General features: G+C 50.5%; 1 protein-coding gene across 4 annotated transcripts in view; it reads right to left on the reverse strand.

Annotated features, from left to right (window-relative positions):
* Window positions 1-1,567: 1,567 nt before the first annotated feature.
* Window positions 1,568-14,940, reverse strand: part of LMCD1 (LIM and cysteine rich domains 1) — a 57,607-nt gene continuing 44,234 nt past the window's right edge. For 2 of the 4 annotated variants that reach the window (XM_027093918.1, XM_027093920.1), the window contains 2 exons: window positions 3,852-4,067; window positions 1,568-2,220 (listed from right to left, as the gene is read on the reverse strand). In XM_027093918.1, the coding sequence (XP_026949719.1) occupies window positions 2,062-2,220; window positions 3,852-4,067 (375 nt within the window). In that variant the 3' untranslated portion in view covers window positions 1,568-2,061. Of the gene's footprint in view, window positions 2,221-3,851; window positions 4,068-4,390; window positions 11,052-14,940 lie in introns of those variants that run through there. The other 2 variants (XM_027093919.1, XM_027093921.1) reach the window with 2 other exon arrangements.

The following is a 14,940-nucleotide window of genomic DNA, read 5'->3' on the forward strand; positions in this document are numbered from 1 at the left end:
TTTCATTTGCTTTATAGAGACCCGATTCCCCACCCCCACCCCACCTCATACCATCCATAGAAGCAGTAATTTTACATCAACTTGTGGGAATATTTGCCCGAGGCCCATTTCCTGCACAGACTGTAAAGTCCAGGGGCACTGTTCTTTCTGTGAGCGCTGTACCCCCTGTACTCAGCATGCGCATTGGAATTCTGTAGTGCTCAGTGAATACTTGTGAATGAATGCATGAGGGAATGAACAGGTGCCTATTCCATTGGCGCTTCAGGGAGGGCTGCTGAGAAGCAGGTTATGTTTCAGAAGCTCCTTCTAGGACAGGTAGAATTTCTGTAGAAGGAATGGGTCTTCAAGGACCCAGCACAGACCAGGGCAGTGGTGGCAGGGGAGAGGGTCTTGATCAAAAGGAGTTTCTGAATGTTTACGTGAAATAGGGAAGTCGAAATCTAGAGAAAGAAAGGGTTTTAAGACCAGAAGGACAGCTAAGCCAAGTGTTGGAAGGACTCACATGTCAGGACGAGGACTTGGTTGTTAAGTTGAGGGGCAACAGGGATCCTGGAAGGATGGGTCCGAAAGCTCCTCTTGGAGAAGGTGGACATGGCAGAGAAACACGGGGGCTGGAGAGATGAGCTGGAAGCAGAAAAACACCTGCGAAGGGTAGGGCAATAGCTTTCGTCCAGCTTGCAAACCACATGAATGGAGGTATTGTAGACGAGGTAATGCGAGCAAAATGTGGGTGGTGAAATGAAAGAAACTGGGCAATAGACGGGCAGTTTAATAAAGAGAGGCCAGGACTTCCCTGGCGGTCCAGCGGTTAAGACTCCGCACTCCCAATGCAGAGGGCGCGGGTTTGATCCCTGGTCGGGGAACTCATGGCGTGACTGAAAAAAAAAAAAAAGGAAAGAGAGGCTGTGGTGATGAGACTGTGAGCTCCTAAGCCTCAGGTCTTTTTCACCTTTATATCCACAGTAGAAAAAGAAAGGTCTTTTTTTCTGAAATTGTGGGGAGGAAACGAATTTGGAGACTGTAAGTGCACAGAGAGGCCATAAAAGAGAGACAGCCTCACCCGAAGAGCTATTCTGTTCGGCTCATTCAGTGTTCCGTTGGCAACGTTTAAAAAAGGGAGCGATTTCTCTTAAAAGCCATATTTCTTCAGGTTGGCCTGCACTGGCCACCGTGTCCCATGTGGCGCCCATTGGTTCAGCTTAGGTGGCCCTGTTTGGTTGCTTTGAGTCCCCTGCCTGGTCTTCCACCCAGAGGGGCTCACTCGTCACCTGCCGGGACTTGGAGAACACCTGAGTTGCTGCTCCCCAGTTTTCAAGAGGCTGCTCTTAGGTGTCCCATGAAACACGACACGCTCGTTTCCATCAGTGCTCTGGGGGTACCTGGAACTGGGGGGATGGGAGTTCTGCCCCGAGACCCTTCAGTCCCCAAAGGAGTCTGATGAGACACAATTGATGAAGAGGCACACCTGCATTTCCAGTGCCTTCCGCTAGCACCGGCACTCAGGATCTTGGCGCAAAACAGATGCCGTGAAATGACTGCCGGGTGTAAATAATGAGATCAGGGCATGTGCGAACTTCGTAAAACTTTTATTGATATATTTATCATGCCAACATTTTTTTATTTAAGATTCAAATTCCATTTGAAAGGGAGGCAACAAACGAGATCCCAGGCTGCTCCTGGAGGAGCCCCCAGCTTCACGAGAAAGCATGCACATCCTCCAGCTGTGTGATTTGATCTCTCAGAGTTGCATTCTGGGAAACTCCTCCTAGAGAGCCCGGGCAGGATGTGTTTCGTTGGTAGCTGGGAAACAACAGCAGCAAAAACAAAATAACTGCGTCCTAAGACTTCTCAGAACATCTCCGGCTTTGAAACTATTGACCCTCAAGGATCCCTCCCCACCCAATCTAGAATATGTGTGTGTATGTATATATATCCACTGAAGAAAGATCACTGTTTTTGTTGCTTGCTGGCTGTCTCGCCAGACCCTTAGGATGGCCTTGGCACACGTGGCTGTGCTTCTCGGTGGGATCCTGTGGATTCCAGCCGTGGGTGCACAGCCCTTCAGGAGCGTTTGGACTTGCTGCATGCTGGGCACAGAAGCTGAGCCCTGGAGATGATGTACGCCCGGCCGCCCAGCTGCTGCTCGCAGCCCTCGCAGACAAAGTGCTCTCGGTGCCAGGCCAGGTCTTCCACGCACTGGTAGTCCTCTGAGAATATTATCTGGGGAGGGGAGCAGAAGAATCGTTCAGCTCAGGTTTTTTCCCTAGTAGACAGGGCGTGGGAGACAAGCCGTAAGATGGTGGTCCCTCGTCCCCCATGCTTGTTTTGACCTTTCAATGCCTCAGTGGAGAAATCTGACATAAATCTAAGACAGTAAGTACAGTATTTGGCGAAGGTCATGGTTGCATCTTAGCTTCCGGGATCCAAAAAAAAAAAAAAAATCCTCCGCTATTGACAGGTTTTACGTATCTGACATCTATGATGCTGTCTGGGCCAAATCCAAAGCCCAGTTGCTTGGGCTTGGAATAAAGGAACATCTGTACAATCTGGTGAGGAACCAGAGAGCAGAACAGCATACTGGTTAAATGTGCTTTCTGATTTTGGGGTCAAACAGGGACCAGGTACGTGTTTTCACTTAAATACCAGCTGCATGACTTTGGGCAAATTACTCAACCTCCCTGTGCCTCAGTTTCCACATCTGTAGGATGGGGATATAAATATTACCCATCCCATGGGGTTTTATGAGGGCCGCGTGTGTTGCTACAGATGGAGTACTCGGAATGGCAACAGAGACAAAGTCAGTGCTTTCTGCTTATCGCTGACCTCTCTGAGCTGCACTTTTCTCAAATGTCAGATGGAGATAATGATTCTCTGTCCCTGAAAGACTGTTGTGAGATGTCACGGCACATCACATACAACGTCTGTAGCACATTAGGATGAGGTGTTGTTACCGCGAGCATACTGTTGATCTCACAGAAATGAGGTGGGTGGGACCAGGCCTGCTGACAGCCCTTTTCCTTCTGTAACATCCTTGCCCACACAGGTATGAGGTAGGACGATTACAGGGTCTTAACTTCACACGGAGACCAACACGTGAAAAGTGGGAGGAGGCAGATATTGGCTTAAAGTGAGGAAGACACTTCTAACCCTCGTATGTGCCGCAGATGAAGGTAGTGAGTTTCTCGTCACCAAAGGCATGCAGGCGGTAGTTATTATTGTCATAGCCATTATCGTCACTATTCATACACCTTAGAGTTTCTCTAGTCTAAACCCATGTTGGAGAGCTGAACCCCTTTCACAGCATCTCCTAACTGTCCGATTGTGTTATGTTACTGCTCCATGATTTTATTGTATCATCTTGTATTACATTCCCTAAGACTCACAGCGGCTTCCACTTCTTAGTTACCCGGGCCCCATGCCAAGCATTTTCAGGCACGATCTCATTTATCCTCACAGCAATTCCATGGGATGGGCACTGCTACCCTCCCATGTGGTAAGTTATAAAACGGAAGCACAGGGGTTAGGGACACACACGCCTCACAGATGCAGAGCCCAGTTTGAATGTGGGTCGTCTGCCTCCTGGCGGCAGCCCATAATGTTCCTCTGAGCCCTTACTTAGTGCCAAGGATGAGACTTGACAGGTCCTCTGTGTCTGACCCATCCCAACAGGCCCGGGGGTGGGAGCTAATTTCTGCCCCACTCTGCAGATGGGAAACCAGAGGCTGAGAGTGTTAAGGGGGATCTGAGCCTCAGTTTTCCTATCTGTGGATCACATCATCACGAAGCTACACTCTCCTGGGCCTCTGGGTCCCCTCCTGCAGTCTGGGGGTGCCCATCCCACTGGTCCTCACCTCGTCGCAGCCGGAGCACCGGGGCCGCAGGCTCTCGCAGTAATGACGGCCACACCAGGGTGCCCCGTCCTTCCAGAAGTAGATGAGGTCCACCAGCGGCTCGGAGCACTTGGTGCACACGAAGCAGGCAGGATGCCACTGCTTGCTGTAGCCTGCCCTGTCCGAGTAGACCACAGGGCTGTCGGCGGGGGCCACCCCCTTGCAGAGCTCACAGACCTGGAAGGGTGGGGGAGGAGCCCCAGGACACAAGGTAGTCAGGAGTGCATCGTGACCTGGGTTCGAGTTTCAACTCCAGTCTCTTTACTTCCTGGGTGACCTTGAGCAGTTACTGTACCTCTCTGTTCCTCAGTTTTCTCATCTGCAACGTGGGATAATAATAATACTGCCTACCTAGTAGGTAGTTGGGAGGACTCCATAAAGTATCAGTTTGGCCACAAAGTTCATTTGGCTTTTTCTGTAAGATCTTATGGACAAACCTGAATGAACTTTTTGGCCAACCCAATACTTGTTTAGCACAGTCATTCTCACACTTCTTGTTCTCAAGACCCTTTAGACTCTTAAAAATTTTTGAGAAGCCCAAAGAGTTTTTGTTCATGTGGGTAATAGCTATTGATATTTACCATACAAGAAATTAGAACTGAGGAAAAAAATTAAATAACTATTAATTCATTAAAAAACAGTAAACCAACAGCATGTTAACATAAATATTTGTAATGAAAAATAACTATATTTTCCAAAACAGAAAAATTGAGTCAGAGTGTGGCATTGGTTACATTTTTGCAAATCTCTCATGACTGGCTCAGTAGAGGATTTCTCGATTCTTATAACTGTTTTAGCTTTTTATCTTTTGCATCATGTGGTTTTCAATGAAATAGATGAAAAAAAATCTGACCTTACACTGATTAGAAATTGAAAAAGGGAGGCAGGCATTTTAAGTAGCCTTTCTAGATAACTGTGGAGTATTTTTCTTTGCCATTACATCAAAATTAGACAGGTGTTAGTTTCTCAAAGGTTAGTTAGTGTAGAGTATCAACCACCCTTTCATCCCGGTTACATTAAAACCCACTGGTCCACCTGGCACTTTGAATGGCTCTTTTACCTATGGAGGATTCATTTTTAATAAACTTAAAATTTTAGAACAGTTTTCGACGTACAGAAAAATTGTCGTCATAGTACAGAGAATTCTCGTATACCCCACACGTGCTTTCCTCTGTTCTTAGCACCTTACGTTAATATGGTGTACTTGTCACAATCAATGAACCAGTATTGATATGTTGTTATTAACCGAAGTCCAAACTTTATCCAGATGTGCTTAGATTCTACCTACTGTCCTTTTCCTCTTGTAGGACTGGATCCAGGATCCCACATTACAGGTAGCGATCATGTCTCCTTAGGCTCCTCTGGGCTGTGACAGTTTCTCAGACTTGCCTTGTTTTTCATAACCTTGGAGGAGTACCAGTCAGATATTTGGTAGACTGTCCCTCAGTTGGGATTCGCCTGATGTTATTATCATGACTGCACTGCACTGGGAGGAAGACCACAGAGCTAAACGGCCGTTCTCATCACGTCCTATCCAGACGACATCCTCGTTCTGTAAAATCCAGTCATTTTGGAGTTCTCACCTCCTCAGAGCTCTGATGACGAGGATGATGCTGGCTGGCATCTCCCTGGGGCAGTTGTGTGTCCAGCTCAGGTGTTTTCCCTCCCGACTGACACCCTTACGGAAACCCGAGAGAGTTACTTGCCCTTCTAGACTTATCTCCCTTTTAAGGAGACCTGTATTTCCCCCCAGACATGGCCAAAGCCAGGTTCACAGAGATTCAGTGACTGCCGAGTAGAAATAGCTGACGAAAGGCAAAGCTGGGATTTGAACACAGGCCAAGCCTGACCCCAAAGCCAAGGTTCTTTCTGCTCCACCGTGCGGCCGTGACATCAGGGTCAGCAAACTACCTGCCTCTGCCTGTTCTTGTAGGAACCATCAGCGTCGAATGGGTTTTACATCTGAACTCTAATTTAGTGAAATGTTTTCTCCCAAAAAAGAATTCCATTCTTCTCACAGTAGACTGGGGTTTTGGACTGAATGGTGCCCCTCCCCCAGTTAACATGTTGAAGCCCTGACCCCCAATGTGACTGTATTTGGAGATGGGGCCTTTAAGGAGTTAACTGAGGTTAAATGAGGTCATTAGGGTGGGGCCCTAATCAAATAGGACTGGTGTCCTTATAAGAAGAGAGACCAGAGATGGATGGCTGTCTCTTTCTCTTTCTGGGTGTACACACAGGGGAGGCCATGTGAGGGTACAGTGAGAAGGTGGCCCTCTGCAAGCTAGAAAGAGGGGTCTCACCAGAATCCAACCCTGCCAGCACCTTGATCTTGGACTTCTAGTCTCCAGAACTGGGGAAAAAAATACATTTCTGTTGTTTAAGCCACCTGGCCTGCGATGTTCTGTTATGGCAGCCTGAGCTAGCTAATACGGCCTGTATTGCAGAAACCTGTCTTAATTATACTACTGTATTTTGAATTTCAAAAAAAATTTGTGGATATTTATTTTCTCTCTTGTTACATAAAGTACCTACGTGGTATCGTCAACTCCGGCTCTTGGTCCACAACACCTGAGAGATAGATCAGCTGGCCCTCTACAGAAAACATTTACTGATCCCCGGCTTGAGATGAACACTCTGTCTTACTAAGCACAAATTATGTGTCAGCCCAACTAGAGATATTTATTGTTTTGCTGTGTAAAGATGAATAGGCCTATATTCAGAGCCTAAACACTTAGAATTCTTTACATACTTTAACTGCATACTTAATATACTCTTGTGTACGAAGAGGAAATAAAAATTAAAATGGTGGCAATTGGGGAAAGAAAACCAAATGACAGAATCCGTCCACGTACTGAGTGTGGTCCCTAAGCACGGTCGTGGCTGAGCTCGTGTTCAGGTGAGGAGTGTGTCTGGTTAACTGCTCCTGGCTGCCTGATGATGACGTACCTTAGAACGTGCTGGAGTTTTGGTTTCAGTTATGCCCACAAGAATGACGGCTGTGAGTCCTTCACCAAAGTGAACCCTGTCCTTCTGTATGTGACTGAGCCCCAGCTCGCCTGGAACTCATCAGAGGGTCTGAACCGAAAATAGGTGATGGGGAATTCCCTGGTGGTCCAGTGGTTAGGACTCCACGCTTCCACACCAGGGGGCACGGGTTCGATCCCTGGTGGGGGAACCAAGATACCGCAAGCCTCACCGTGTGGCAAAGAATTAAAAACAAACAAACAAAACAAACCAAAAATAGGTGATGGATCCGCGTGCATTGACTGTCACATCTCCAGAAGTGTAAACTGTCTGGTGAGGGCTGTTTGAGAAGCAAGTGAATTTTCTGTCTGTTGGTCTTTCTAAATTTCACAGAATGAAATTTCCGGCCCCTTTCCTCCCACACAGAAGGGGCTTACTGTCCATCCACCACACCTGGTCGAGTATCACCAGGATACATCAGTGGGGCGCCTGACTCCAAGTTTCCAGATGTGCCTAACACAGAAGTGGGGAAAGGGAGGGATAGAAACGCACCTGGATGTGTCTGGTGGGTACCAGCAGGCGCCCGCGACCCACAGAAGGAAATAGAGGGATGTGAGGTCAGGAAGCGGTTTGGGGGTGATCACGGGTGACTCTGAACTGTGGGTTGGGACTTCACTTTGGAGATAGTGGGAAGCCACTGCTGGTTCTGGAGTGCTGGGGTGTGGTTTGCACTGTGAGGGGATAACTCTGGGGGCACTGTCTGAATGGGCTTTGTCAGGAGCCTCTCTGAGGAGTGTCTCTTCCCTCCTTGGCCCCCAGCATCCCTGGCTGTGCACCCTGTTACCACCAGTAGCCAGTCCTTTTTTAAGCAAACAGTGTCATTGACGTTTTATGGAAACATGCTGTCAGAGTAATGAGTCCTGTCAACATGCATCAGGAAGCAATTTCTTCTTCTGGCCTCTGAGCTATTTTCCATGCCCCCTTCCCTGTGGTCTCAAAGGACAAGAGATCTGACAGTGTCTCGGCTCTGTCAGCTGGTGGCCCCTCAGCCACTAGGGGCAACCTCACAACCAAGAGTCCGACTGCCCAGCCTGCCTGGGGTCCTGTGATCCTGGTCCTGCCCTTCTCTGCACAAACTTATTCTCCTACCATCCTTGGAAGGGAGGTTTACAGTTTCTAAATTGCAGTGGGTGGTTGAGAGGGGGGCTAGCTGTGTGACCTTGGGCAAGTTACCCAACCTCTCTGCACCTTAGTTTTTTCACCTGCCAAATAATACTCGGAACATCACAGGTCTGTTGCATGGATTAAATGAGATAATAGAATTAATGAACTTGACAAGGGTTCAGTAATAATTAGCGAAAATCTCCTGTTATCCCTACAAAGCCCTCCTTATAGAAAGTTGAGGAGCTAAATCCATTTCCTAAGATGACAAAGACGTCGAAGGCAGCATCTGCTTCTGGTTTGGAGGCCTGGGTTCCTTTCAGTAGCACCATGAGCACGTAGCTTGGCAAGAGGTCATTCCTCCCACCCATGAGCTCTGTGTTTTTCCATCTCTGTTCTTTCCCTCTGTGCAAGGCCAGAGAATCACATCATGTGAGTTTCATCTTCTGTCACTACCCCAGACTCAGCTACAATCAGTGCCCGCCTTGGTGGGCCTGCTTTTCTCCCTCTCCCATCCCACCCCCTCCAAGACAGCGTTCTCAGCCTCGAGTCTGCCCCAGCATCCCTAGAGGGCCGCTCAGAGTGCTGCATCTCCCCACCCCGAGTGTCTGATTAGTAGGTCTGGGAGGGGGCAGGGGAATTTTCAGACTCCCAGGGGATGCTGGTATGGTCAGGGGACCGCACTTCGAGACCCACTGTCATAGAGCGTTTGAACATGACCTTATATAAGAACTCAGCAAAAATGACATGACCAATTAGGTTCCATGACAGCAAAAGCCAATTTGAATTCCTGGTATGCTTAAATTCTAGACCATTTTGAAGAAAGCCCAATGTGGTCATTCCCAGGTGACTTCCCCTCTAGAGAAGCCACTTTTGGTCGAGTAGAAGTGCTTTGGAACTAGGCTAAAAGGCACAGAGAAGACCATTGATCATTAGCATGTCAGTGGGTTCTCATTCAGACTCCCAACTGTCTAAAACTAGAGCCTTCTCATGGGAATCTGTCCAGCCTTTGCCTCGTGACCTAGTTTGCAGACTGTGGTCCCTCTGGGGGAAGGAGCTGTAGCACAGACCTGTCGTAGGTAGAACACATGTGACGTTTCTCCGGGTGCCACTGAAGTTCTGTCTTGCCCCGTTCAAATGGTGAGAGATTCTTCATCACAAGCGTCTAAATGAAAGAGTTCGTATATTCTGTACTTCGGGATTTTGTAAACACTTGCACTGAGAAAGCTGAGGAGCATTCTAGATTCAGCTGCCTGCAAAGCTCAGACCCTGCAGGGCTGGGGTTCCCTCCGCCGTGAGGTGTGGAAATGATGCCGGCAACTTCTCGGACCCTCCTCCAACCAATACCCGTATTCCCTTTCTTTGCATATGGTCCCGCCGTAGTGACTCGCTTCTGTAGAACAGAATGTGGTGGAAGGGATGCTGTAGATCCCTGAGGTAGGTCACAAAGGCAACACAGCTTCCACTGGCTCTTTCTTGGGAGTCCTGAGACCCGCATCCTAGGGCAGCCACACGGAGAAAACACAGAGATAGAGGGAGAGGCCGGGGCCCCCGCTGGTCCAGCCCTAGCCGTATCTGTCTTCCAAGCATCAAGCCCAGATGTCAGGGACAGAGACAAGCTCTCCCGCTGAGCCCTGCGCAGGTTGCTGATCTGCGAGAAAACAGACGATTTGGAACAGGTGTTCTAAGCCGCAGCATCTCAGGGTGGTTTGCTGTGCGGCCCCAGGTAACAGGAGCAGCACACGTGGGCACGCAGAGTTATTCAGGCTTCTGAAATGGAAGTAACCTAGACACAGAGTGTTTCAGGAAGCAGCAGATTCAGGACAGTGGCCCCGGGTTCCACAGCCAAAGAGCTGTCTCCAGGGATGAGCCGAGCTGGCCTTCAGGGGCAGATCTGCAGATGCTGAGAGCCCGTTAAACCAGCCGTAATCCGTCTGCCGCGGCTGCCAGCAGTTCTGTTCCAATCATGCGGTTCTTTTCTGGAAGGCCCTTATCCAAAGGCCTCCCCAGTCTAAACCCAGATTGCCTTGTGAAAAGCGCACCATTACAATACAGTAAATATTGACTCAGGGGCCTTGAATTCAGGCACTGGGTTCTTTCCAACACAAATACTCAACAATTTATTTATAAACAGCATCTCTCCATTTCCTCTTATGGCGATTATTCACCATCTTTGCTTTGCAGCCTCGTCTATCGGCAGTTTTTTGGGTTTTTTCCCTCTTTTCTGGCCCAGTGTCACGGCTGGCATCTTTAGCCTCTTGCGTTCTCTTGCCCCACACGGGCACCTTCCCGAGGTTCCTTATGGTGCAGAATAGGTGGGTGGCCGCAGGCGCTGCGGTTAGGGTCCCGGCCTTTGCACGAGGTCCCGCCGTAGCTTCATCTGGGGGGATCTGCGAGCCTCAGTTTCCGCATCTGTGACACACGGTGGGCCCTGATCTTGGGGATTGCTTTGCACGTGGGGTCAGTGCCGTGGGCCCACCAGTGCTTTGTCTCCCGCATCTTCTAGGGGCAGGTCCTTGAGGAGGGGCTCTCTCCCAAGCAAGGCAGAATGCAGGCATTTCTAACCGCGTCTCCCTCACTGGTTATCTGGTGAAGGGGGAGGATGGGGCCAGGAAGGCTTCCCAAATGCGACACTTGGACGAGAGAAGGTCAGCCTGGGGTGTTCCCAAATCCGGCTTTGACAAGTGTATCCCTACAGCGGGATGCTGATGAGTAGGGACGAGGCTTACGTGCGGTCATCTCTGTTGCAGGGGCCTCGCAAGGTGTCTGGGCCACACGGGGGCTCTGGAAGCGGGAGCTGCCGTCCTTTGGAGTCTGTGCGGGGTTTGAGGTGCGGCAGGCCTGAGTTCCAGTTCTGGCTTCACGGCTCACCAGCTAGACAGCTAGAGAGGGGGATAATATATCTTGCCGGGTAGTTCTTGGGATTGAATGAAACCACCGTGTGAAGCCTCTGGCGTGCTGCGTGGCACAGTGTAGGTCGTCAACGAATGGCAGATGACACTATCCTCAGAATTATCAGCGTCCCCAAGTAACCTCCAGTAGCAAAATAAAAGGGAACAAAGCCCAGGTCATTCATAAATGGTGAAAACCATTTATTATGGTTCTTCTAGTTCCAGGGTCAGCAAAGTACATCCCTGGGGCCAGATCCAGCCTGCTGCCTGGTTTTGCAAATAAAGTTTTATTGGGACACAGCCCTGGTCATCTGTTGAGGTATTGTCTTTGGCTGCGTCAGTGCCACAAGGACAGAGGCCAGTGGGTATGACTGAGACCTCGTGGCTCGTAAAGGCTGAAATATTCACGATCTGCCCTTTATAGGAAAAGTTCGCCAACCCCTGTTTTAGTCAATGGACTATTACGTAGCCCACTTTGCAGGGGCGGAAAAAGATAGTTGTGAAGCCTTATGAGGCAACACGGCAAAGTATTTACAGTATGGAAAGCAGGATAAAAGGAATTTTCTGTGGCAAATCAAATCTCCTTTAATGTCATTAAAATATCTCCCCTGTGAACAAGGTGGTAGGCAGATGCTGAGAAGCCTGGTAACCATGGCAATTTGCGGGGGTGGGGGCTTCCTTTGATCCTCTGTCCTCCAGCTCAGGCATGGCTTGCAGGCCTGGGGGCGCACAGTGGTTTCAAATTCGCAGAGAGGGGCTGGCAGGAAAGCCAGCCTGCCGGCCCACAAGCCAAACATCTGCTCGGACCAAGCTTTGGAAGTCCCTCGCCCACAAGTATGTCCCTTGTCGGGGCTGGAGTCGGGCTGAGCCGCCAGCGGCTGTTAAGTTTCCATCTGAGAGGCCCACCTCGTGGGAGGGAGGGGACCCACACCTCCGGTCCCTCCTTTGTGCATTCTTGTGGGGAAAGGGGGCAGGGGCGTTACACTGTAACTTGGGACCAAATTAACACATCTTTAGGACTTCCAGCAATGTCTTCACTTCTTTCAGTCTGTTCTCCTCTTAATCACTTTCTCTGGGGCCGCAGCTTGGCCCATGAGGCAGGAGCTGGGGTCTCCCGGCAAGGATGAAAACTACGAAAGGGCGGAGATGACATTAAATGCTATGTCCTGGCTTTCTTTCGTCTTTCTTTGGTTACAAGTTTGGGGTGTAGGGAAGGGCGGAAATTCCTGGGCAGGATGACCATGCCCAGGAAATTGGTATATTTAATTTCGGAGAAAACATCCAGTAAACTTTCTAAACGCAGAGAAATGGTCTGGTAGAGCTGTTCACCGTCCGAACATTGAGGTCCAGTGTCCGTAGGATCCATCCAGGTGGGAGAGGTCGGGAGTGGGGGCCTGGAAAGCAGATATGGGGCCCCACCGTGCTGCTGTGGAATGGTCTGGGCTTCTGGGGTGGGCAGCTCCACGGCCGCGGAACACTTCGAAGCCCCCAAGACCCCCGAGAACCCATGGTGGGTGGGACTGGGGCGGGGCAGGCACGTCCTTCCCTTGTTCTTGGCTCGCAGACAAGAGGCCCTCAAGTTCTTCACCAGGCTGGGCTGGGAGTAACTCTGCACACTGCCACCCACCCCAACAAACATAAATGCACGTGCCTTTGCTTTGTCCCCACCCTGCTGGGACCCTGCAGGGCTGGTGACACAGAAGGACCTGGGCTGGAACCTCACCGGCAAACCAGTTAACCTGTCTGTGCCTCAGGCTCCACGTCTGTGAAATGGGCATAACGACCCCAAGCTGTCTTGCTGGTCGTTCGGAGGATTCAAAGAGATGAACGAGCCTGCTGTGAAGTAACAATTCCCCACCACCCTCGCCGCTCCACGCACACACAGGGGGGCAAATCAGGGAAAGAGGCTAAATATCGGGGTGTCTTTACTTGGCCTCACTGATTCAAAGGGCCTGCTTTGGGAGTGACAGCGCTTGGTTAGTATCTGGGATTTTTGTGCCGTGGCGTTTCCTCATGAAGTGGGATGGCTCTCAGGGTCAGGATGACACTTGCAGGGACCTGCCCTGAGGTCGGCATGGGCGGCCGCAGCTTTGGGGTTCATTCCCAGACGTGCCACAGCTGATTTCAGGCCGCCCGTCCTGTCACGGGGCCCGTGGGAAGGCCTGGCGGAGGGCCTTACTCATATCTGAGTAAGTGAAGAGTCCCGGCCATGAGGACGGGTTGGCTCAGAGGCCGCTGCTCCCATCACCCAGCTGGCCCACCGCCCTCCGGCTTCACCCAGCGCTCAGCCCGTGGGTGGGGATTCCACACAGGCGACTTGGAGAAGCCTTCTGGCGATAATGCTCCTCTGGTCTGGACAGTCTGGTGGAGGGGCCTGGGGTTGGGGGGAGGACTTGGCAGCCAGGGTCTCCGAGGAAGGGCACGACTGTAACAGGCCGCCCAGCAGCAGGACAGAGCCGAGCGAGCTCCTGGGAGAACCGCCGTGGGGTGTAGGCTGCCGGCAGCTCAGAGAAAGCAGGGCACGTGGCCTCCGGCTACCAAGTGTGGAGTGTAGTGCGCTCTAGGATGGGGCATTCGGGGTGGGTATAGATCAGGGGGCTACGTTCTGTGCCTGTGTTTCCACCACTCCCTGTGGAGAGTTCAAGGAATTCGAGAGTGCTGTGCAGTGTTCTCAAAGCCGGACACCCTAAGCCCGGGGGCCACATAAATCTAGAAAATGCCCCCGTTAGCATCTCTCGGACCCTCCTGTATACCAGATCGGCAGTATCATTTTGACTGAGCTTAAATGTAAGGTCATTTTTAACCCTCTTTAGCGGCGGTTCTCAAAGTGTGGCCCCCAGCGTTGGCATCAACCTGGAGACTCATTAGGAATTCAGATTCTCCGCCTGCACCAACAAGTCTGGGGTGGGACCCAGGCCTCTGGATTTTAGCCAGCTTCCAGGTGACTTTAGTTTGAGAACCACAGCCGTGGCCTCCTAAAGGCTCTGAGAAGTCCAGCCCTAAAGAAACCCATTTCGTTTTGTTTAGTCTGATGTCCCCTTTACATGGCCACATGGCCCGTTTATAGCTTCATGGCCATGAGCTTTCGAGGAATAAGCTTTGGGAAACAGGAAAGAGGGGTTTGGGGGCTGAGTTGGTTCGAATCCTATAGCCTCCCTTGGGCGGCTGGGAGCTTTACATCAGATACCCTCCTGCTTAGCTCTGTCCTCGGTCCAGAGAACGCCCGCTAAATGGTAGCCGCTAACAACAGTAATAACGTCGCCGTTAGGATGATAAAGTGTGACACGTTACCATCGTAGCTCCAGTGCAATACATTTCACGTGGCCTTCTTTTTGCTGCCTTTTCTTTCATAAATCACTGTTGGATTTGGGGTGTCAGTCCTATGCTTCCTCCCTGTCCCTGGGTTCTCAAGTTGAATGCCCTGACTACTTCTAGCAAAGTCTGTGGCCCTCGTCAGGGGAGCAAAAGTCAGGCTTCGTGCTTGATGCTTGTCTGTGGTAACTGTCCTACCTGCCCTTTTATGAGAACAGGAGGAGCCCAGCACACAGGACAGCCAGCACCCATGTCCCCTTGATATGCCGCCCCCTGGGGTAGAGCAGAGCAGTTCAGGCAGCGAGCCCACAGCCAGGCCCAATAGCAGGGCTGCTGGGGACAAGCCATCTATGGCCTGGCAGGTTACTTAGCTACCTTAATAGAATTTGCTCCCCGGCTTCAAGGAGATAAACAGGGAGTTAAATACAGATAACAAGCAGGGTTTTATAACTCAGCATCACGCAGTAGAAAGAGTATGATGATCCAGCTTCTGCCCTTTAGAAACGATGGGGCCTCTGACAAGCACATTCTTCTCTGAATCTCTCACTGCTCACCTGTAAAATGGGGCTGGTGAAATCCACCTACCAGGTAACAGTTCGAATTAATCCAAGACCTGGAAGTACTGAGCACAGCACGTGGCACGTAGCAGGCGCTTCAGGCATGTGAACTTGAAATCTCATCGTCCTTTCAGGCAAAATGGCCACCCTAGTGGTCCCCAT

Source organism: Aethalodelphis obliquidens, unplaced genomic scaffold (assembly GCF_003676395.1).
Source record: "Aethalodelphis obliquidens isolate GAN/ISIS:26980383/991018 unplaced genomic scaffold, ASM367639v1 scaffold86, whole genome shotgun sequence".
NCBI lineage: Eukaryota > Metazoa > Chordata > Mammalia > Artiodactyla > Delphinidae > Aethalodelphis > Aethalodelphis obliquidens.